A 24,487-nucleotide genomic window follows, 5' to 3' on the forward strand; every position below is an offset into this window, starting at 1 on the left:
TGTGCCATCCTTTATGGCAGCCACGAGCCACATGGGGCTGTGGACCACTTGAAATTTAGCTAGGGTGGCCAAGGAACTGAATTTTATTTTTTTATTTTTATGTTATTTATTTATTTATTTTTGGATCACTCCCTGTCTCTCCCAGCTTCTGGTTGCTCCCAGAAACCCTTAGCTTCCTTGGCTACATCACTCTTCGTTTTTGGAATTTTATTTTATTTATTTTTTTATACAGCAGGTTCTTATTAGTCATCAATTTTATACACATCAGTGTATACATGTCAATCCCAATCGCCCAATTCATCACACCACCATCCCCACCCCCCTGCCGCTTTCCCCCCTTGGTGTCCATAAGTTTGTTCTCTACATCTGTCTCTCAATTTGTGCCCTGCAAACCGGTTCATCTGTACCATTTTTCTAGGTTCCACATATGCGTTAATATACGATATTTGTTTTTCTCTTTCTGACTTCACTCTGTATGACAGTCGCTAGGTGCATCCACATCTCAACAAATGACCCAATTTCGTTCCTTTTTAATGGCTGAGTAATATTCCATTGTATATATGTACCACATCTTCCTTATCCATTCGTCTGTCGATGGGCATTTACGTTGCTTCCGTGACCTGGCTACTGTAAATAGTGCTGCAATGAACATTGGGGTGCATGTGTCTTTTTGAATTATGGTTTTCTCTGGGTATATGCCCAGTAGTGGGATTGCTGGATCATATGGTAATTCTATTTTTTGTTTTTTTAAGGAACCTCCATACTGTTCTCCATTGTGACTGTATCAGTCTACATTCCCACCAACAGTGCAAGAGGGTTCCCTTTTCTCCACACCCTCTCCAGCATTTGTTGTTTGTAGATTTTCTGATGATGCCCCTTCTAACTGGTGTGAGGTGATACCTCATTGTAGTTTTGATTTGCGTTTCTCTAATGATTAGTGATGTTGAGCAGCTTTTCATGTGCTTCTTGGCCATCTGTATGTCTTCATTGGAGAAATGTCTATTTAGGTCTTCTGCCCATTTTTGGATTGGGTTGTTTGTTTTTTTAATATTGAGCTGCATGAGCTGTTTATATATTTTGGAGATTAATCCTTTGTCCATTGATTCATTTGCAAATATTTTCTCCCATTCTGAGGGTTGTCTTTTTGTCTTGTTTATGGTTTCCTTTGCTGTGCAAAAGCTTTGAAGTTTCATTAGGTCACATTAGTTTATTTTTGTTTTTATTTCCATTACTCTAGGAGGTGGATCAAAAAAGATTTTTCTGGGATTTATGTCAAAGAGTGTTCTTCCTATGTTTTCCTCTAAGAGTTTTATAGTGTCCAGTCTTACATTTAGGTTTCTAATCCATTTTGAGTTTATTTTTGTGTATGGTATTAGGGAGTGTTCTAATTTCATTCTTCTTTTTTTTTTTTTTGTGGTACGCGGGCCTCTCACTGTTGTGGCCTCTCCTGTTGTGGAGCACAGGCTCCGGATGCACAGGCCCAGCGGCCATGGCTCAGGAGCCCAGCCGCTCCGCGGCATGTGGGATCTTCCCAGACCAGGGCATGAACCCGTGTCCCCTGCATCGGCAGGCTGACTCTCAACCACTGCGCCACCAGGGAAGCCCTCTAATTTCATTCTTTTACATGTAGCTGTCCAGTTTTCCCAGCACCACTTATTGAAGAGACTGTCTTTTCTCCATTGTATATCCTTGCCTCCTTGTCATAGATTAGTTGACCATAGGTGCGTGGGTTTATCTCTGGGCTTCCTATCTTGTTCCATTGATCTATGTTTCTGTTTTTGTGCCAGTACCATATTGTCTTGATTACTGTAGCTTTGTAGTATAGTCTGAAGTCAGGGAGTCTGATTCCTCCAGCTCCGCCTTTTTCCCTCAAGACTGCTTTGGCTATTCGGGGTCTTTTGTGTTTCCATACAAATTTTAAGATTTTTTTGTTCTAGTTCTGTAAAAAATGCCATTGGTAATTTGATAGAGATTGCATTGAATCTGTAGATTGCTTTGGGTAGTATAGTCATTTTCACAATATTGATTCTTCCAATCCAAGAACATGGTATATCTCTCCATCTGTTGGTATCAGCTTTAATTTCTTTCATCAGTGTGTTATAGTTTTCTGCGTACAGGTCTTTTGTCTCCCTGGGTAGGTTTATTCCTAGGTATTTTATTCTTTTTGTTGCAATGGTAAATGGGAGTGTTTCCTTAATTTCTCTTTCAGATTTTTCATCATTAGTGTATAGGAATGCAAGAGATTTCTGTGCATTAATTTTGTGTCCTTCAACTTTACCAAATTCATTGATTAGCTCTAGTAGTTTTCTGGTAGCATCTTTAGGATTCTCTATGTATAGTATCATGTCATCTGCAAACAGTGACAGTTTTATTTCTTCTTTTCCAATTTGTATTCCTTTTATTTCTTTTTCTTTTCTGATTGCTCTGGCTAAAACTTCCAAAACTATGTTGAATAATAGTGGTGAGAGTGGACATCCTTGTCTTGTTCCTGATCTTAGAGGAAATGCTTCCAGTTTTTCACCATTGAGAATGATGTTTGCTGTGGGTTTGTCGTATATGGCCTTTATTATGTTGAGGTAGGTTCCCTCTATGCCCACTTTCTGGAGCATTTTTATCATAAATGGGTGTTGAATTTTGTCACAAGCTTTTTCTGCATCTATTGAGATGATCATATGGTTTTTATTCTTTAATTTGCTAATATGGTGTATCACATTGATTGATTTGAGTCTGTTGAAAAATCCTTGCATCCCTGGGATAAATCCCACTTGATCATGGTGTATGATCCTTTTAATGTGTTGTTGGATTCTGTTTGGTAGTATTTTGTTGAGGATTTTAGCATCCATATTCATCAGTGATAGTGGTCTGTAATTTTCTTTTTTGGTAGTATATCTGTCTGGTTTTGGTATCAGGGTGATGGTGGCCTCATAGAATGAGTTTGGGAGTGTTCCTTCCTCTGCAATTTTTTGGAAGAGTTTGAGAAGGATGGGTGTAAGCGCTTCTCTAAATGTTTGATAGAATTCACCTGTGAAGCCATCTGGTCCTGGACTTTTGTTTGTTAGATTTTTAATCACAGTTTCAATTTCATTACTTGTGATTGGCCTGTTCCTATTTTCTATTCCTGGTTCAGTCTTGGAAGGTTATACCTTTCTAAGAATTTGTCCATTTCTTCCAGGTTGTCCATTTTATTGGCATAGAGTTGCTTGTAGTAGTCTCTTAGGATGCTTAGTATCTCTGCACTGTCTGTTGTAACTTCTCTTTTTTCTTTTTTTTTTTCTTTTTTTTTTTGCGGTATGTGGGCCTCTCACTGTTGTGGCCTCTCCCGTTGCGGAGCACAGGCTGTGGGCGCGCAGGCCCAGTGGCCATGGCTCACGGGCCCAGCCGCTCTGCCGCATGTGGGATCTTCCCGGACCGGGGCACGAACCTGTGTCCCCTGCATCGGCAGGCAGACTCTCAACCACTGTGCCACCAGGGAAGCCCTCTGTTTTCATTTTTAATTCTATTGACTTGAGTCCTCTCTCTTTTTCTTGATGAGTCTGGCTAATGGTTTCTCACTGTTGTTTATCTTCTCAAACAACCAGCTTTTAGTTTTATTGATCTTTGCTATTGTTTTCTTTGTTTGTATTTCATTTATTTCTGCTCTGATCTCTATGATTTCTGTCCTTCTGCTAACTTTGGGTTTTGTTTGTTCTTCTTTCTCTAGTTCCCTTAGGTGTAAAATTAGATTGTTTATTTGAAATTTTTCTTGTTTCTTGAGGGAGGCTTGTATAGCTATAAAATTCCCTCTTAGAACTGCTTTTGCTGCATCCCATAGGTTTTGGATCACTGTGTTTTCATTGTCATTTGTCCCTAGGTATATTTTGATTTCCTCTTTGATTTCTTCAGTGATATCTTGGTTAATTAGTAATGTATTGTTTAGTGTCCATGTGTTTGTGTTTTTTACATTTTTCCCTGTAATTCATTTCTAATCTCATAGCGTTGTGGTCAGAAAAGATGCTTGATATGATTTCAGTTTTCTTAAATTTCCTGAGGCTTGATTTGTGACCCAGGATGGGATCTATCCTGGAGAATGTTCCGTGCGCACTTGAGAAGAAAGTGTAATCTGGTGTTTTTGGATGGAATGTCCTATAAATATCAGTTAAACCTATCTGGTCTATTGTGTCATTTAAAGCTTGTGTTTCCTTATTAATTTTCATTTAGGATGATCTGTCCATTGGTGTAAGTGAGGTGTTAAAGTCCCCCACTATTATTGTGTTACTGTCGATTTCCTCTTTTATAGCTTTTAGCAGTTACCTTATGTATTGAGGTGCTCCTATGTTGGGCATATATATTTATAATTGTCATATCTTCTTCTTGGATTGAGCCCTTGATCACTATATAGTGTCCTTCCTTGTCTCTTGTAACATTCTTTATTTTAAAGTCCTTTTTTTTTTTTTTTTTGTGGTACACGCGCCTATCACTGCCACGGCCCCTCCCGTTGCGGAGCACAGGCTCCGGACGTGCAGGCTCAGCGGCCATGGCCCACGGGCCCAGCCGCTCTGCAGCATGTGGGATCTTCCTGGACCAGGGCACGAACCCGTGTCCCCTGCATCGGCAGGTGGACTCTCAACCACTGCGCCACCAGGGAAGACCCTAAAGTCTATTTTATCTGATATGAGTATTGCTACTCCAGCTTTCTTTTTTTTTTTGCGGTACGCGGGCCTCTCATTGTGGTGGCCTCTCCCGTTGCAGAGCACAGGCTCCGGATGTGCAGGCTCAATGGCCATGGCTCACGGGCCCAGCCACTCCGCAGCATGTGGGATCTTCCCGGACCGGGGCACGAACCCGCGTCCCCTGCATCGGCAGGCGGACTCCCAACCGCTGTGCCACCAGGGAAGCCCTCCAGCTTTCTTTTGATTTCCATTTGCATGGAATATCTTTTTCCATCCCCTCGCTTTCAGTCTGTATGTGTCCCTAGGTCTGAAGTGGGTCTCTTGTAGACAGCATATAGATGGGTCTTGTTTTTGTATCCATTCAGCAAGCCTGTGACTTTTGGTTGGAACCTTTAATCCATTTGTGTTTAAGGTAATTATCGATGTGCATGTTCCTTTGAACATTTTCTTAATTGTTTTGGGTTTGTTTTTGGAGTTCCTTTTCTTCTCTTGTGTTTCCCACTTAGAGAAGTTCATTTAGCATTTGTTGTAGAGCTGGTTTGGTGGTGCTGAATTCTCTTAGCTTTTGCTTGTCTCTAAAGCTTTTGATTTCTCCATGGAATCTGAATGAGATCATGCCGGGTAGAGTATTCTTAGTTGTAGGTTCTTTCCTTTCATCACTTTAAGTATATCATTTCAATCCCTTCTGGCTTGTAGAGTTTCTGCTGAGAAATCAGCTGTTAAACTTATGGGAGTTCCCTTGTATGTTATTTGTCGTTTTTCCTTTGCTGCTTTCAATAATTTTTGTCTTTAATTTTTGCCAATTTGATTATTATGTGTCTCGGCATGTTTCTCCTTGGGTTTATCCTGTGTGGGACTCTCTGCGTTTCCTGGACTTGAGTGGCTGTTTCCTTTCCCATGTTAGGGAAGTTTTTGACTATAATGTCTTCAAACATCTTCTTGGGTCCTTTCTCTCTCTCTCCTCCTTCTGGGACCCCTGTAATGTGAATGTTGTTGCGTTTAATGTTGTCCCAGATGTCTCTTAGGCTGTCTTCATTTCTTTTCATTCTTTTTTCTTTATTCTGTTCTGCGGCAGTGAATTCCACCATTCTGTCTTCCAGGTCACTTATCCATTCTTCTGCCTCAGTTATTCTGCTATTGATTCCTTCTAGTGTAGTTTTCATTTCAGTTATTGTATTGTTCATCTCTGTTTGTTTGTTCTTTAATTCTTCTAGGTCTTTGTTAAACATTTCTTGCATCTTCTCCATCTTTGCCTCCATTCTTTTTCCAAGGTCCTGGATCATCTTCACTATCATTATTCTGAATTCTTTTTCTGGAAGGTTGCCTGTCTGTACTTCATTTAGTTGTTTTTCTGGGGTTTTATCTTGTTCCTTCATCTGGTACATAGCCCTCTGCCTTTTCCTCTTGTCTGTCTTTCTGTGAATGTGGTTTTTGTTTCACAGGCTGCAGGATTGTAGTTCTCCTTGCTTCTGCTGTCTGCCCTCTGGTGGGTGAGGCTATCTAAGAGGCTTGTGCAGGTTCCCTGATGGGAGGGACTGGTGGTGGGTAGAGCTGGGTGTTGCTCTGGTGGGCAGAGCTCAGTAAAACTTTAATCTGCTTGACTGCTGATGGGTGGGGCTCGGTTCCCTCCCTGTTGGTTGTTTGGCCTGAGGCGACCCAACACTGGAGCCTACCAGGCTCTTTGGTGGGGCTAATGGCGGAGTCTGGGAGGGCTCACACCAAGGAGTACTTCCCAGAACTTCTGCTGCCAGTGTTCTTGTCCTCACGGTGAGCCACAGCCACCCCCTGCCTCTGCAGGAGACCCTCCAACACTAGCAGGTAGGTCTGGTTCAGTCTCCTATGCAGTCACTGCTCCTTCCCCTGGGTCCTGATGTGCACACTACTTTGTGTGTGCCCTCCAAGAGTGGAGTCTCTGTTTCCCCCAGTCCTGTCAAAGTCCTGCAATCAAATACCGCTAGCCTTCAAAGTCTGATTCTCTAGGAATTCCTCCTCCCATTGCCGGACCCCCAGGTTAGGAAGCCTGACGTGGGGTCAGAACCTTCACTCCAGTGGGTGGACTTCTGTGGTGTAAGTGTTCTCCAGTCTGTGAGTCACCCACCCAGAAGTTATGGGGTTTGATGTTATTGTGATTGTGCTCCTCCTACCGTCTCACTGTGGCTTCTCATTTGTCTTTGGATGTGGGGTCTTTTTTGGTGAGTTCCAGTGTCTTCCTGTCGATGATTTTCAGCAGTTAGTTGTGATTCTGGTGTTCTCGCATGAGGGAGTGAGAGCGTGTCCTTCTGCTCCGCCATCTTGGTTCAGGGCCTACTTCACTCTTATCTCTATCACCCTGGTCACATTGCTTCCTCCTCTTCCTATGTCTCTGTGTCTTCTCTTCTGTGAAGGAACTGAATTTTAAATTTAATTTAATTTAAAAAAAAAATTATTTAATTAGTTTATTTTGGGCTGTGTGGGGTCCTCGCTGCTGTGCATGGGCTTTCTCTAGTTGAGGCGAGCAGGGGCTACTCTTTGTTGTGGTGCGCTGGCTTCTCATTGTGGTGGCTTCTCTTGTTGCAGAGCTCCGGCTCTAGGCACGCGGGCTTCAGCACTTGTGGCACGCGGGCTCGTTAGTTGTGGCTCGTGGTCTCTAGAGCGCAGGCTCAGTAGTTGTGGTGCACAGGCTTAGTGACTCTGCGGCATGTGTGATCTTCCTGGCCCAGGGCTCGAACCCATGTCCCCTGCATTGGCAGGTGAATTCTTAACCACTCTGCCACCAGGGAAGTCCGTAAATTTTATTTAATTTTAATTGATTTTAATGTCAATAGCCACCTAGTGTAGTGGCCCAGGTATTGCACAGCACAGGTAGACCTTGGATACTTAAGAATTCAGGGTCAGGGGTGGTGAGAGGGGGGAAATACTGTGGATTACAGTAAGAAGGGAAGATTGTGACACTCTTGGAGAGTTCATTGAAGGCAGGGGAAGCTTATGCTAGGCTGGAATGTCCAAGATTTTGTCATAAAATAGCGTGGCCAAAGCACATCTCTCCTGTACAGAAGTGGAAGGAAATAAAAGGGATTGGTGTGAATTTGTGGAGGTCCTTGAGTGTCAGTGTCAAAATTCATCCTGAAGAATCAGGGAATGAGTAAGATAATACCTGCCAACCTTGACATATTATGTAATTGATAAATACTGTACTCGTTAGTGAAGACTTTTCAGTAGAAATGGGTACTTTAGGAGGATTCAGCTGCCGTGGGAGACGGAGGGATGAGAGGGGAGAAAAGACTTCAGGCAGTGCACAAATCTGCATCACAGTCTTGCCCTTGTTGACTGTGCTTTTCCTAGTCACCTCCCATAACTGACTCTACCCACCTTCAACATCCTCTTGTCTGTGGCTGAAGTTGGTATTTAAGGTTAGGGTTTTGGCCATTTTGGTGAGTTACTCAGTTTTCCTGGGTCTCTCCCATGTATACGTGTTATTAAACTTTGATTTTCTCTTGTTAATCTGTCTCATGTCAATTTAACTCTTAGACCATCCAGAAGACCTTATAAGGGTAGAGGAAAATGTCTTCCTTCTTAACCACATGATGTTTATTTGTTGTGTTTCCTCTCTTTTTCAATGCCCAGTGCTGCCCCTTTTCTGCACGTTGTCTTCAGCGTTGCTCCTACAAATCCCAGTTGAAATACTACTTCTTAGATTAAGCCTTTCCCTCGCCTGATCTCAGAATCACTGACTTAGGATCTCAGAGGTCTGACAATTTGTATCTCTTATGGCATCTTGTATAATACCTTGCCTGTAGTAGGTGCTTTACATATGTTGGAATTGAAAGAGATTGTGTATATTTACTTTGTGAGAGGCTGATTGAGATCGAAACCATAGGCGAAAATGGGAAGCTAGCATGACCTAAACATTAGAACTCAAGAAAGCACATACAACAAAAAATAAAACTCCAAGCTATAGACTAATATCGGTTATTAATAAAGATGTAAAAACCTTAAATAAAATTTTAGAATGTCTAATTTAATAGTGTTAAGGGATAATCAGTCATGAATGGATAGTGTGTTTATCCCGGGAATTAAATTGATTAACACATCATACTGTTCAAACAAAAGAGTGAACCCCCGTATCACCATAGACACTCAATAGGCAGCGTACAGTATCTACACCCTGGTGCTCACAATCTCATAACAAACTTGACAGGGTGCTTCAAACAAGAGAAAGAATATCTTTTACAAAACAGTACCCAACCATAAACTCAGTGGGAGAATAAAGATCATCCCTGACTTATGATGGGGTTGTGTCCTGAATATTGGAAGTCAATGCATTTAATACACCTAACCTACTGAACATCATATTTTAGCCTAGCCTACCTTAAATGTGCTCAGAACACTTACATTAGCCCACAGTTGGGAAGAACCATCTCACACAAAGCCTATTTCATAATAAAGTGTTACAAATCTCATGAAATTGTTACTGAACCAAACTTGGGTCCACCTGCCCGATGCACAGCAAAGCCAGTCTGCTGACACCGGGTTGTGGTGAAGGACGGGACAGCGTTTATTGCAGGGTGCCAAATAAGGAGAACGTGCAGCTAGTGCTCAAAAGACCCAAACTCCCCAATGGCTTTTAGGCAAGGGTTTTTAAAGGCAACATTATGGGAGAGGGTCGTAGGGTGCCTGATCAGCTCATGGACGTTCTTTCTGATTGGTTGGTGGTGAGGTAACAGGGTGGTGTTTCAGGAATCTCAATCATTAGTCTTCTGGTTCCAACCAGTCTGGGGTCTGTGTGCAGACCCTGTGAAGTCAACGTCTTCCGCTTAGTTTCTGCAGAACAACTCAAAGATATGTGTCAGATCGTCTTCCGCTTAGTTTCTGCAGAACAACTCAAAGATATGTGTCAGATCGTTGTCTATATCCCTTCAGGAGGAACTAGGAGTCCTGTGACTCTGTTGTTTAAGCTAGTAGTACTTTTCTTGTTTGATTGCTTTCCTTTGTTTCTACATTTTCCACTTCTCTAATCATTAACTGGATCTGCTCTTTGGAACCCGGGGAAGGTCTAGGCGACAAAAGCTTTTTCTACAAACAAGCAACAGGAGACAAGGAGGGGCTTGTACCCAGGAGGGCCTCGCAGGGTCCTGCTCTGTTTCATAATTTATTGAATACTGTACTGAAAGTGAAAAACAGAATGGTTGTCTGGGTGCAGAATGGTTGTACATGTATCAGTTGTTCCCCCTCGTGATTGCACGGCTGACGGGGAGCTGTGGCTGCCACCGCCCAGCATCACGAGAGGATTATATTGCATATCTCAAGCTCAGGAGAAGATCAAAATTCAAAAATTGAAGTACAGTTTCTACCGAATGCACATTGCTTTTGTACCATCTTAAAGCTGAGAAATGGAAAGTTGAAGCATTGTAATTTGGGTACCATCTGTAGTGGGGGATTCCCATAAAAACCAGAAATAATAAAAGATATGTACTGTTGCGATTAATGAAGTAGTTAAAATGAGACTGATGAATGCTGTCTGGGGAGTGAAGTTGATGCTCTCCTGCCTGTTTGTAGCAATATGAATCAATACAACCTTTTGGAAGTCAACTAGGTGGTCTCTTTCACAAAGCATAAAAATATTCATACCCTCTGACTTAGACATTTACTTCTCCGAAATTCTCCTAAGGAATCTGATATGTTGACAAAGAAGTGAACAGGTGTTCACTCTAACATTAGTTAGAAGAATCAGAAATGATAGTAATTTAAATGCCCCACAGTGGGGAAATAGTTGAGACCATTAAGCGGTATCCCTACAGTGGAATATAACTAGTCATTAGAAATGTTTAAGGCTTTTGATGCTATGAGAATGCTCTTGTATGAATTAGAATGATACAGATTGTGTTTAAATATTCCCTGATGGTGTATAAAAATCTCCTTTGTTTCTTGATGGAAGGGTTAGAACTCATTTTTCTTTTTTTCTGGTTAAATTTCTGAGTGTTTGAAATAGGTTCCAATATGCACTACCCAAAATTTAGACGGTTGTATGTTCTGACTATTCCAAATAAGAAAGAGGATGAAAAGAGGCTCATTATGAAAAGCAACAATATGGTATTTTACAAATGTTTTCTTTTTTTTAAATTTTATTTATCTATTTATTTATTTTGGCTGTGTTGGGTCTTCGTTTCTGTGTGGGGGCTTTCTCTAGTTACGGTGAGCTGGAGCCACTCCTCATTGCGGTGCGCGGGCCTCGCACCGCTGCGGCCTCTCCTGTCGCGGAGCACAGGCTCCAGACGCGCAGGCTCAGCAGTTGTGGCTCATGGGCCCAGTCGCTCCGCGGCATGTGGGATCCTCCCAGACCAGGGCTCGAACCCGTGTCCCCCGCACTGGCAGTCAGACCCTCAACCACTGCGCCACCAGGGAAGCCCACAAATGTTTTCTTTTTATTTAAAATTTTCTTTTATGCTTTTTGATGGGACACACATTTGCAGGGTTGAAAAACCAAAAATGTACAATAAAATATGAAGTGAGAAGTGGCTTTCACACCTCTGTCCCTCATCTGCCCAGTCCTTTCCTTGAAACCGAGCAAGGGGTTGAGTGCTCGCTGCTCAGAAAGCCAAACTCTGACAGCGGGTATTTGCAGCAAAGTAAGGGTTTATTGCAGGGTGCCAAGAAAGGGAGTGGGAGGTGAGCCTCAGATCCCCTCCAATTTGGTCTTCGAGTTACGGGGTTTTTAAAGGGGAAGGACAAAGAAGGTGGGGCTAATCATTGTCTTGTGACATTTGTTAATCGCAGTTTCAAGAGTCAGGATGCCTAAGGTTTATGAGTCTTTGGCCAGGTTGTCCATGACCTGGGGAGGGGGGCAGTCTGTTAGCTCATCCTGCCCTGGAGAAACAGCCTGAGTTTGTTAAGGATGTTATGGACAAGAGCACTTTTAGTCCTCTGACTCTGGTTGATCATTGTTCAGTTAGCACAGGATTGAGGTCAGAGGGGATGAGAAAGGGGAAAAAGGTTTTAATAGAGAGGTTAATCATAAACTCGGCAGGGGAATTCAGTTTTAGGGGGACTCGGTTTCATAGTAACATGTGACCACTGATACTAGTTTTGATTTTGATCACAGGCGTCAGTAAGCGGCAGCGAGCAGTAGCTGGAAGCAAGATCTTAGTTCCGGGACCGGGAGTCCTAACCACTGGATCACAGGGGCCAGCAGCTAGGGCCTGGGTCCCTAGTTCTTGCCTGCCTTGTCAAGAAAGAATTCAGGTGAGGAGGCAGAAGGTAAAGAGAAAAGTGAAAAGTTTACTGGAAAAGCAGAGTACATGCGGAAGGAAGCACAGGCGAACTCAGTGAGAGAGTCATGAGAGTCGGGCCTTTGGGAAGTTTAAACCCTTTATGAGGGGGCAGTCTTCCGGGTCTTTGTTTTCTTCTTGGCCAATCGTATTGTTTTGACCCCATGGCTAATTTGTCTCTGGACCTTCCCCTGGGTGTACGTGCACCCCTCAGTCAAGATGGCTTTCATCGCAAAGGCCTCTGGGAGGGAGGTAGCAGGACTTACTATGGTCTGGCATCTCCTGCCTTTTTGACCCTGTGAAGGCTTTTGTGCATGCGTAGTGTCTCCCTTGCCCCAAGGATGGGAAATGTATGACCTCTCAATCTTTTAACAGGGTTTAGCCCCTCTCTGTCTCTGCCATAAAAGTGTCCAGTGTCCGGTTATCTACCCTGTTCCTGTTTCTTATATCGAGGTGCAGATCTCAAAATATAGACAGGAGTCCGGTCATAAATATGTAGTCCTGGAACCCGTTTGTCTCTTGCCTCAGGAAATGTAAACCGGGGGCTGGTAATGATTGTCTGGCCTGGAGCTCATCTTCTTCTCACCCCAGGAAGTGTGAACAGGAGGCCAGTTGTAAATGCCTAGCCTGGAGCCCACCTATCTCCTGCCTCAGTTTCTTCTGTGTCCTTTCAGAGATTTTTTCTTTTAGCTCATGTTCAAGCAAATTTAAATATATGACCTCCCCCGACCTTGCCCTCAAGTCACTATCTACTGCCTAGCTCATTTATGCCTGGCCCACTTTGGGTCACCCTGGCTGGCCTTGTTCTAGATTCTTACATCACCAGGACTTGCCTATCTGAGATGCAACTCCTCAGCCTATGGACAGCCCCCTGCCTGCTCTATGGGTTGCTGGGGAGGAAGACATTTTCCTCTACCCTTCTAGGTTCTTCTGGCTGGTCTAAGGATTAAATGGACATGAGACAGATTAACAGGAGAAAATCACACAAAAGTTGAATAACATGAATACATGGGAGAGAAGGCTTTCACCTTGAATACCATCTTTGGCTAAAGACAAAAGAGGGTGTGGACAGTGGGGAGTCAGTTATGGGAGGTGACCAGGAAAAGCATGGTAAACAAGGGTGAGCTTTTCATGCAGATGTAAGCCTTCGCCTTCTCCATTGATTAAGTTTCTAGAGATTTGGTCATCCTTCACTTCTTGGTACAGTCAAGGAGACATCCTTACAAATGGAGATTTTCCTTATGCATGTAAATGTTTCTTACAAAAGGGTAACTTCTACTTGGTTTTCAGCGTTTCTCCCATGTCTGCTGTTTCTTAGAAAATAACCAGCTTAAAAGAATTAATATGCCAAAGAGACATAGGGGGGCAAATTCTGCTCCCTTACAGGGTGAACGAGGTGGGGAGTGGGTGTGTGCCCACCTTGGAGTGCCTTCAAGTGCACAGTTGAAGCCACTGAGAAAATTACAGCAGCCAACTTGACTGACATACCCATCACACACTTCAAATATGTTAGGTTAAAAAAACTGACTCAAAGGCAGTACTTTTCAGGCAGTTTTTCTCAGCTTGAGAGTAAGGTCATAGCAGAATCTTCAGGAGGGCTTGTGTAGTTTTAAAACCATTCAAGGTTGTCATTTCCTGCATTTTGAAAGTGGAAATAATCCCATACCTTTCTGATGTCAACTACAGAAAGTAACGTGTGGCAATTTTGGCTCTAGAGCATGAGTTAAAAATAAAAACATCGAAGAACATTGTTCAAAGGCATGCGCTATTGCTCCCAATGTTACCCCCAAACTGGGTTCACCTCTTCGTGGGTGTTGAGCCAAAAGATGCAACCAAGCCAGAGAGTGGGAGGAGGAAGGATCTATTACTTGCAGCAAGTAAGGAGAACACCGGGGATCTTTCCCAAAGCTGTGTCTCCCTGAAAACTGGGGAAGTTTTAAGCTGAGGGTACATGCATATTCACGAAGGGGTTTGGGTGGTCCACACAGTCCAAGCTTTAGTTGATCGAAGTCACAAGGGTCAGAAAAGGTCAACATTATCATCCCTTAGGTTCCAGTTGATCTGGTGGTTGAGTGCTTCAGGCTAGTCTTTACTGCTGAAACAGAACTGGGGGTCTTTACAAGTGATGTATTATCTTTGCTCTTGTTACTTCTCTTGCCTGATAACAGTCATTTGTTCCTTGTTTCCTTAAGGTCATTAATTACTGAGACCTGTTCAAGGACAAGCATTATGGCCAGGCTTAGATCACAAAATGGCTTAGGCCAAAAATGGGTTCTCTTATGTCAAAAAACCAGCCATGCCTGGTTTTCTTCCTCTGGGGACGTGCTACCCTGTGTGCTTACACCACAGGGGTTAAAATTGCTTTTGAGGGGGCGGTGGTGGGTCAAAAAACCATCTTACACCATGTCTAAAGCACAGATATGAATGTGGTACATAAACAGGTATACACACAATGTATATGTGGAATTAAAATTTTGTTGGAGGGGCAGTTGGGAAAAGAATGTCTAACAAGGCTCATTAGGAGGGTGATAATGAACAGAAAGGTTGAGATGCTGGTCAAAGGGAATGGGTGCAGTGCTGATGATTTGTGGGTGTTTCCGAGGAGGGGAGAGTGGTGGTCAGGATAAAGACCTTGCTTCCAGGGCACTGCTGTGGTGGGCTGCCGTGGCCAACTTAGACTGATTTGACTTTGCCATTTTAACTGTCTGGTAAGGGGCAGAAGAAAGTTACTCCTCTCCCACGCTCCTCCCTCTTTCCCTCCCCCCAGCTGGATTCAACTAGTAGAACGTGAGGACTAGCTGTTTCTCAGATACCCAGCGTCCCAGCATTGCAGGATGCCAGAGCTGGAGGGCCCTATGCCTTCCTGTCCCTTTTATTTTCCACATCACATACTAGAACCAAGGCCATCCCCTCAGTGACGGAATGGAACTGACTCTCTGGACGTACATTCCTTTTGCTCCCCCAAAGGGTCATTGATTCAAGAGGCACAGCCGGTGCTGGGAGATGACTTTAAAGACAAGTGTCTGTTTTATGAAGTCTGTTTCTCCATAGCCATTGACTAGAGTGAAATACGAGTTGATGTTGGGAATGATGTGAGCCCTGCGTGGCTGCGGAGGGACAGCAGGGAGGGGGTTATTCTGGTGGACGAGTGGAGGGAGGGAGTTGGTTTGACTCGTCAGAATTCTTTCCAACTCTCCGCCACCATCTTTGTGGTCTTGGTCAAGATCGTGGAACTATTCTGGGCCTTTTTTTTTTCTTTATAAATCCATAAATTAGATGCATCAAATTAAGGTTGCTTTCAAATCTAGTAAGCTACAGGGGTCAGTACTTGACAAGGGGAGACATGTCTAAGGATTTCTTTATTCAGTAATTAGACCTCACTGCTTGATCATTACAATTGCAAAGAATTAAGTGGAGACAATGGTGGTTTCATACAGAATAGGGCCACATCCCAGGCACTCTTCTTTCGGTTCTTAGAATGATCTGTTTTGTTTTTTCCTTCACTGGGATATCTTTTTTACTAACACCTGGAATTCTTCGAAACTAACTTCTCCATCTCCATTCCTGTCCAGTTCTTGAAAGAGGTCATCTAGGGTGCTTGGACCCTGGTTTTAGACAAAAAGGATGGGATAGAAGAGAGGAGAGAAAATGATTCAGTTACTGCTGCACATTTTCCGAATTAGAGACACTGGGTCTGCGTTCCTAGAAGGCAACCGAGTTTTCAGTCATATGTTACTGATAGAGATGAAAAAACCAACTTTAGTTGTAGTATTGCTTCATGTCACAGAACTGCCTACCCTTTTTTTTAAAAAAACTATATCATACATTTATTATTTTAAAATTGCTAATGTGTATTTAAAATAATTGGTTTCCTATGTAAACTAAATCTAAATCATTCTTTTGAGAAGAAGTCCCAGGGCTTTACTTGACTGCCGAGGGGCCCTGCTCCAAGATTTCCCTGGTAGCTGGTTTGGCATCCAGCCCCAGAGCTGGACCAGCATGTGATCCTAGGCTTGCCATGGGCCAGCCCCGTGCCAGAGCTTTTCCTTATCCTGTGCAATTCTCCCAGCTGCCGTGTGGGGGAGATCCACTTTACAGATGAGGAAACTGAGGCTTTGAGACACCCGCTGACTTGCTCAGCACCCCCAGCTGGTAAGTAGAGGGCTTGGGTTCAAACACTGACTCCAGAGCTCAACCCCTTAATTAGCAACCACCCTAGTTTTTTCGCAAACCCCGGGTTGCAGCCCACTGCTATGCTATGCAGGATGACTTTGGCTCAGTGGTTCTCACACTTCGGCATGCGTCAGAATCACCAGGTGGGCATGCTGACCTTAGTAAACCCAAACTGATGGGTGGTCCTACTCCCAGAGCTTCCGATTCACTAGGCTTGGGGTGGGACCTGAGAATCTGTATTTCCAACAGGTTCCTGGGCGGTGTGGATGCTGCTGGTCCAGGACTGACTACTCAGAGAACCACTGCTTATTACATCAGATCATGTTCAGCTCAACTCCCTTTTGACTACTGGTATTCCTGTAGTGAATTAAGCAGAATTAATTTTTGTCTCTGCTGTAGGGGTGGAAAATTTTCCCTTCTTCCCTTCTGGGTTCTTTGGCTGGTCTATTAATTAAATTGACATAGATCAACAGGAGAAAAACAAGTTTAATTACATACGTACAGGGTACCCCATAAAAGTATGATACCCAAAGGGCAGCCAGGTAACTGAGGCTTATATGACATCCTGGGCTAAGGCTACAAAAGGAAGGAAGGCCATTCAGATGTAGGCAGAGATGTTTGGAAAACAAAAGTTTGGCCTGTTATACAGATAAATTTCTTAGGACAAAAGGAATCTCTAGCAAGAGCTCTCTTCCTGGTAAAAGAAGAGCTCTGTTCTTTGCAGTATAAATTTAGGCAGCTGAGTGGGAGCTAAAGAGTTTTCCCTGAATCTTTGGGTTTTGATTTTTTTTAGTTCCCAGTAATCTTCATGCTAAAGTGGCATATTTCAGGGAGACTTGTTCTGAGCCACAACTCTGACTTTCAGGTTAGGAGCCTCTGTGGCAAAATAGTACCCAGGAAACCTATTGAACTAACAGTTTAGTTTATAAGTCAGCTTCAAAAAATTTTTTTAAATTGTGGTAAAAATCGCATAAGATAACATTCCCCATCTTAACTATTTTTAAGTATACGGTTCAGTAATGTTAAGTATGTTCACATTGTTGTGCAACAAATCTCTACATCAAGGTATGCTTTAATCCCTAAGATTCCTGTAAAGACACTTGGCACTTAGCTATGCTCACAAGACCAAACTGTGTTAGTTATTTAGCATCTGTTTTATAAATACCAAGCACTGTTTTCCTGAAGCATTTGCTACATTCTAAACCACACAAGGTGATGTGATGTAAACAGTATAGCTTAGAAAACCTTAGAAATCCATATGGAAATGTAATCAGTACATGACTTGATAAGTAGATTTTTCACAACTTACCGTTAGTCTTCCTACCTTTATCCTAATTAGAAAAGTCATATGTGCTTTTTTTTTTTTTTTTTTTTCCTTTTTTGCCATACGTGGGCCTCTCACCGTTGTGGCCTCTCCTGTTGCGGAGCACAGGCTCCGGACGCGCAGGCTCAGCGGCCATGGCTCACGGGCTTAGCCGCTCCGCGGCATGTGGGATCTTCCCAGACTGGGGCACGAACCCATGTCCCCTGCATCGGCAGGCGGACTCTCAACCACTGCGCCACCAGGTAAGCCCCATATGTGGTTTTTATAGGAAATACATAAAATATAGAAAAATACAGAAAAATTCACCAATCTTACCTTATTTAAAAACAAATTGTTTGAATAGATTGCCTAGGCTTCCCTGTCAGATTATTATTTTTCTTCTTTTTATTATTTTCTATTATTCCTATTATTATTTTTCTTCCTTTTGTTTTTTTTTGAAAAGTTGAATCTTCCTCAGAAACACTGGTTTTTATTTTTGATTAGCAAGTCTCTTTTTCTGCTAGTACCTTTAACTTTTTAAGTTATTTCACATTTTAACTATAAGACAATATCGATTATAAGGTCATCGAATTCAGCTACTTCACTTTTTAGTACTAAAAACAGAAACCTCAACAACTAAAACTAGAAACCTTCTCATATGTCATATTGACAGAAGGGACATTTCTGGTTAAAAACTGAGAACCAAATTCTGAAGTTAGAGCTAAGTAGGGACCAAGTCAAATGTAACAGGCAGTTGCACAGTTGCTTCCATTTTGAAGATGGTTTTTAGTTCCAAGGGAAAGAAAGTGTATTGGAGCAAAGAGAATTAACCTTTCCCTATTCCTTATTGCCTCTAGATGCATTTTGATGTTGATAACTCTGGGATGGTTTTGATCAGAAACTTTATGGCTGAGGAAATGTAATCCTTTCCTGAAAGTTGTTTAGAAACTCGTGGTTGCTCTTTAGCACAAATGTAAATGCTTTTGAAATAGAAATGGGTGTCGCCAGAGGGCAATTTATCAGCATGAGGCCGGTTTTCTTAACAGACTGCCAAGTAAGTGTTGGTCTAGTTGAGAGATCCTACCTATTACAGAGGAGCACATCCAAGTCCAGCTCCTATAACCGTACAGGCCTCGTTGTTTTCCTAAAGCCTGGCACAGGGGTGCTGAATCCAGGCTGAAGGCCTTAGTGTGTTTGCTTGGCAACCTGCGGGTCTTCCAGGCCTAGCTCGGTAAGAGTGCGATCATGGCTTCTGTTTACTATGGCTGGTCTTGGGGAGTTCTGAGTCAAGGCTGTGGGCAATAGAAGGCGTAGTCCATGCTTTCTAGGAACTTGCCTTCTGAAATGTGGCCTGCCCTCAGGGGAGGAAAGCACACATTCAAGCGCCCTCCCTCCGGTGATGCCCATGCCTGGGCTGCTGGGCGCTCCGCCTCAGATGGAGCTGTGATCCGTCTCGTCGTGGACCTCAGCCTCTCCCCGCGTCCTTTCCTCTCTTCTCTCCTCCCTTCCCACCATCGCCGCCCCATCAGCGGGCTCTGTGGTGGTATACTCACTTTCAGTAAACTGGGGAATTCAGTCTGAATCAATAGCTTCAGCTCCTCCTTCGACAGCTGGTTTGGATCACCTTCTTTGGCTGCGTATTTTTCAAAAATGCTCTTCAGTTCTTCAGGAAACTTGTTTGTACTCATTTTGGTGTCCTGTAAATTGGGAAAGAAATGAACTTACCAAAAAGGTGAAGTATTTTATACTGATGATTGCCAGAAGGAGTTGAGTGCTTTTGGGCTGTTTCCTTGGCATAGGTGAGAGAGAATAAAGAAAAGGGGAGAGGGGAAGATAAAGAGGAGGAGGAGGAGAGACGGGGCGGGAACTGTGGGAATCACAATGTACCAGTGACTGAAAACGTGTTTTAAAAATAATCATCAGGCTTCCCTGGTGGCGCAGTGGTTGAGAGTCCGCCTGCCGATGCAGGGGACACGGGTTCGTGCCCCGGTCCGGGAAGATCCCATATGCCGCGGTGCGGCTGGGCCCGTGAGCCATGGCCGCTGAGCCTGCGCGTCCGGAGCCTGTGCTCCGCAACGGGAGAGGCCGCAACAGTGAGAGGCCCGCGTACCGCAAAAAAATAAATAAATAAAAATAATCATCTTAGATAGGTTGTTAAATGTCTGTTTTTGGAGTATATCTGTTAGAAGATAGTCTTTGGAGCCGAATACTTTTACTAGTAATTATGACATTTTTCACTTTTTAGGTACCTGTTCTGCACTCTGTAGGCTGTGGTCTTGAAGAAACCTGACCACAGCTTCTAGCCTATCTTTAGATGGCACAAACCCACTTTTTCTCTAGACCGTGCTCTTTCACACCATTCTGAAAGGAAGCAGAAGCAGCTACAGGTAGTACTAAAAGCACACTTACCTGGTCGTCCAGCAGTGAGGCAGCTGGAAGAATCAAATAGGAGTGTGAGAAGCTGAGCAGGATCCTGCGACTTTTATAGTCTTTACACCTACACCACCCTGATTATGAAATTTTCCTTTTGTTTGCCATTTAAGGGTGATTATTAATGGTTTTTGAAACCCAAGCCTAAGACTGCATGAGCTTCATAATTAAGGGCAAGATCCAATAAAGGGCCACCTCAACAGTTGCTTAATGGTTCAGAGTCCCAAGTATAAGCTTGGATTCTTTACCCCTTAGATTACATTTTCCCTACCATGTGGAACTAGGATATTTGCTCACTGTTCACATTTCAGAAAGCTAAAATACGGAGGGTTGTTGTTTTTCAATTTAGTTGCATATTTAGGCTTGAAAAAAATAATTTTCTGCACATCAAGAAAAAAATGCTGAAATAGATAATCAAATACTACGTAGTTTAAAGAATTGCCTTATAGCCTTTGAAGTCCCTCTGATGTTTTGTACATATAAGGTGGTTAAATTTTTTTTTAATAAACATCCACTTTTTAAAAATAAATAAATAAATAATTTGGCTGTGTTGGGTCTTAGTTGCTGCGCGCGGGCTTTTCTCTAGCTGTGGTGAGCGGGGGCTACTCTTCGTTGCGGTGCGCAGTCTTCTCATTGCGGTGGCTTCTCTTGTTGCGGAACATGGGCTCTAGGTGCACGGGCTTCAGTAGGTGTGGCATGCGGGCTTAGTAGTTGTGGCTCGTGGGGTCTAGAGTGCTGGCTCAGTACTTGTGGCGCACGGGCTTGGTCGCTCTGCGGCATGTGGGATCTTCCCAGACCAGGGCTCGAACCCGTGTCCCCTGCATTGGCAGGTGGATTCTTAACTACTGTGCCACCAGGGAAGTCCCTAGGTGGTTAAATTTTTGAATAACTGAATGAATGAATAAAATATCATTGAGAAGCAGGTTTAAGAAGTCAGGGGAAGATACACAATAATTTGTGGTTTCATTTGGCAAAGCAAGATCGCCAAATAGCATGGTCATTTTTCAACTTTTTCATTATTTGTTGTTCACATATGTGCTTTTTATTTCTTTTCCTTGCCAAATCTATTTTGTTAATCATTCTAAAAACTCGTGAAAACACTTGACTTACTTTTATTCAATTGGAATTACTTCAAACTTTTGGAACTGCCAGGATTTAAAACTGGAGACTAAATTTATTTCTCTTAGAAAGAGTTCTATGAAAGAATTAGGACATTTCCTGGGAACATTGATCCGATACTGATTGTAACTCACAAAAGGGGGTTCCAGATCAACTTTAAAAGCACTTACCAGCTTTTAAATACTTGTATATGTCCACACGTTTTATGGACCTTTTCTATATTTAGTTTTCTATGGCCCTTTGTTATATTGCAGACAAATTCAGGATTAAAATATTGGACTGTATTTCTCTCTGAGGCTTTTCAGTTCTAAAATTCTAAGGTCTTATTTACCTTGGAGAACAAATGTGAAATCTTATATATAGAGTTCCTTAAAAGCTGCCACCAGTCCTGAGTCCTGATCAGTCCATGCACCTTAGCTGTCTTGTGTATGTTATTCTCTCTTTTATTGCAGATTATTTGACATTGGTATGCATCAGTACTGACTATGTATTAACTTACTTCTTAGAGTAAAGATAGGCATTTTGCTTTTAGCTGTAAGATTTACACAAAAATGTTCTGATTTTGGCAATGTATTTTAATCAAGATTTTAGAGAATTTCTCGGGTTTTTATACTTATGCTCTGTCTTACCTGGGAGGAAGGAGGCTTTTGTTGAACAGTCATGAAAATATCTTTTTCCGCCAGCATCTTTTTAAAAAAATTTCAAATCTACAGAAAATTTGCAGGAAGAGTCAATGAATACCAACCCACCTTTTGCCCAGATTCACTAATCGGTAACATTTCCACATTTGCTTTCTCTTTCTATGGATGACCCCCCCCAACCCCAACCATTTGAGAATCAGTTACAGACATCCAGACACTAACCCCCTAAATAACTCAGCATCTTATCTTGTAAGGACAAGGACATTCTCTTACACAACCACAATGCCATGATCACAGCCCGTACTCACATCTCCCCAGTTGTTGAAATAGCATCTTAAATTATCTGTTCTCTCAAATTACCGCTTGTGAGCTAAAATCAACATGGTAGTTGTTTTATTTCTTGAGTCTACTGAAGAAATGATTTTAATAACTATATGTGATCTTAATAACAATATAATATATAACTATATGATTTTAACAAGTATATATTGTATGAGATAATATATGTTGTATACAACACATGAAATGTATATATGAACACACGTGTGTGTGAGCATGTGTGTATATAAAATGAACCCTAAGAAAAACATTTGGAACAGTATTGGTTAACAGTCTTTTAGGCTACAAATCTCTAGTTTCAAGGGAAGACCTCTGATTAAAACAGGCCCAGTGCTGCTTGTTGTCAGAACTTAGGCTTGTGGTAAACGCTGACAGAACGGGAAAAACACCCCGTTGGTCCTCTTATGTTTTCACTTGCTCACCTCTGCAAGTCACATCTCTCGCCTCTTATTTTTCTCTTTACCTGTGGACTCAAGCGTGAGGGTAAACCTGCAGTGGGAAACGTGAAATCCACCAATAGATACTCTCATGAAACATTAACTAAAAATATGTGGAGATGGGCGATAAATACAGGGTGTGTTCAAAAGAGTGCATTTTGAAACCAGAGAAGGGGGAAAACATGACAGGCACAATATGGGTAATGGAAAAATGGAGAGGCAAAGGTTATTTCACCTCACCGTTCAATTGCTTGATCTTTGGACAGACTGCAGTTTTTCCTGGGAAAGCCAAGAGTAACTTATTTTACAAGCTTGGGGTACCACAGGTCTCCGTGGCCGGGTTACTGTGCTCAAAGGCCACAGCAGCAGTGCCTCAAAAAGCACCTCGGGAAGAGGGTAGTGTCAGCAGCCAGGCCCTGCGAAGCAAAATGGGTGTAAAATGCTGTCTGTGGGCTCGTGTTGTCTTTGATGCTGAGGTTTGGGAGAGACCGTGACTATTAAAGAGCAGCTGTCCCTAAAAGGGAGACCCCCGCCCATGACAGAGTTCACCTTTCGCTTCCAGCCTCTGCCCTGGGTGCCAGAGTTCGCAGAGGCCTCTTTATCAGAGCCTGGGACTATCGAGGGCTGCTTTTTCCCATGGGCTGTGTGCTGCCCCCCTACCCGACCCGTTAGCTCCAGAAATTCCTCAGTACCCGTGTGAAGTGGATGCCGCTGTTACCTCCAGTCTACAGAGACAGTCAAGGACGCATTCAAGGTCACGTCACTGGGGACTGGCAGAGCTGGGATTCAAGTCCAGAGCCAGCCCGCACCGTCAGCCACCATGCCACCTGCCCCGTCTCAGGAGTAGGGCTTCTGTGAGGAGAGCTGGTCAATGTTAGTGTGAGGCTCAGAGGCAGGACTTAAGTGTCATGATCACACCTGAAGGTATAAGAATGTTCTTTTCCTAGTGGAAGTAATATAGACCTTATTTTACTGGTGGAAAAAACCAAGTTAAAAAAATTAGAGGGGCTTCCCTGGTGGCACAATGGTTGAGAGTCCGCCTGCCGATGCAGGGGACACGGGTTCGTGTCACGGTCCGGGAAGATCCCACATGCTGCGGAGTGGCTGGGCCCGTGAGCCATGGCTGCTGAGCCTGCACGTCCGGAGCCTGTGCTCCGCAACGGGAGAGGCCACAGCAGTGAGACGCCCGCGTACCGCAAAAACAAACAAACAAAAAAACTAGAAAATATCTACATGTTTCTAGGACTGCTTAATGCTTTCACCATTGTAGATTCCATCCTCACGCTGCCCTGATGCTGCAGAGAGGTACCGGCCCTGTATCAGGTGAGAGGTGAGCTTGGGCACAGCATACCTTGGCCTCAGAGCAGGCAACTGCCCCTCTCCCCTTCCGTCTGCGACTTGGTCTCAGAGACCCTCTACTTCTTGTAGGCCCACCGACCAGTCCCTGGGTCTCCTCTGTTAGTTTTTGATTAAAATCCAGGGAGATTTAATGATGGAACGCTTGATCCAAACCTGCCATTGTGCTGAACTCCGATGGTGCTAGAGAAGAAGATCTAGTCCTTGTGCGTGAGGAGCCCACGCTTTAGTTTCTGAGAGGAGATGCATATACGAAATGATGGAGGAGGTTAAACTTGTATACGTTAAAGGACTGTATTAGTTTCCTATTGCTGCTGTAACAAATTACCACCAACTTAGTGACAAATTTAGTTTTTTACAGGTCTGGAGCTCAGAAGCATTTCTTCTGGAGGCTCTAGGGGAGAATCTATTTCTTTGCCTTTTCCAGCTTCTAGAGACTGCCTGCTCATGGCCCTTTCCTCCATCTTTAAAGCCAGCCATGTGGCCTCTTCCAGTCTCTCTCTCTCCTTCTCTCTCTGACCTCTGCTTCGTTGTCACATTTCCATCTCTGATTCTGACCCTCCTGCTGCTTCTTATGAAGACCCTGTGGTTGCGTTGGGCCCACCCTGATAACCCCCAGATAAGTTTACCATCTCAAGAGGCTTAATTTAATCAGGCTGACACGGAAGGCAGCATATTCACGGTTTCTGGGGACTAGGACTTGGACATCTTTGGGGGGGCTGTTATTCAGCCTACCGCTTATTGGAAAGGAATTAACACTGTGTAGGTCATTTGTTTGGTAGGGTGAGCATAACAC

General features: G+C 43.3%; 2 protein-coding genes across 4 annotated transcripts in view; one reads left to right on the forward strand and one right to left on the reverse strand.

Annotated features, from left to right (window-relative positions):
• Positions 1 to 24,487, forward strand: part of CTPS2 (CTP synthase 2) — a 110,124-nt gene that overhangs the window by 45,672 nt on the left and 39,965 nt on the right. The gene's annotated exons all lie outside the window — the stretch shown is intronic.
• On the reverse strand, positions 15,208 to 19,926 carry S100G (S100 calcium binding protein G). The gene is made up of 3 exons (XM_060002781.1): positions 19,779 to 19,926; positions 18,923 to 19,066; positions 15,208 to 15,498 (listed from the first exon to the last, which is right to left on the reverse strand). The coding sequence occupies exons 2-3, from the start codon at positions 19,055 to 19,057 to the stop codon at positions 15,394 to 15,396; spliced, it is 240 nt and encodes a 79-aa protein (XP_059858764.1). The 5' UTR covers positions 19,058 to 19,066; positions 19,779 to 19,926; the 3' UTR covers positions 15,208 to 15,393.

The sequence above is a fragment of the Delphinus delphis genome, chromosome X (assembly GCF_949987515.2).
Source record: "Delphinus delphis chromosome X, mDelDel1.2, whole genome shotgun sequence".
Classification (NCBI taxonomy): Eukaryota; Metazoa; Chordata; class Mammalia; order Artiodactyla; family Delphinidae; genus Delphinus; species Delphinus delphis.

Coding starts and splice junctions, on each gene's coding strand:
- S100G (XM_060002781.1), bottom strand. CDS start 19,057: ATGAGTACAAACAAGTTTCCTGAAGAACTGAAGAGCATTTTTGAAAAA. Junction 15,499..18,922: donor AATTCCCCAGTTTACTGAAA/GTGAGTATACCA, acceptor GTCTAAAACCAG/GGTCCAAGCACCCTAGATGA.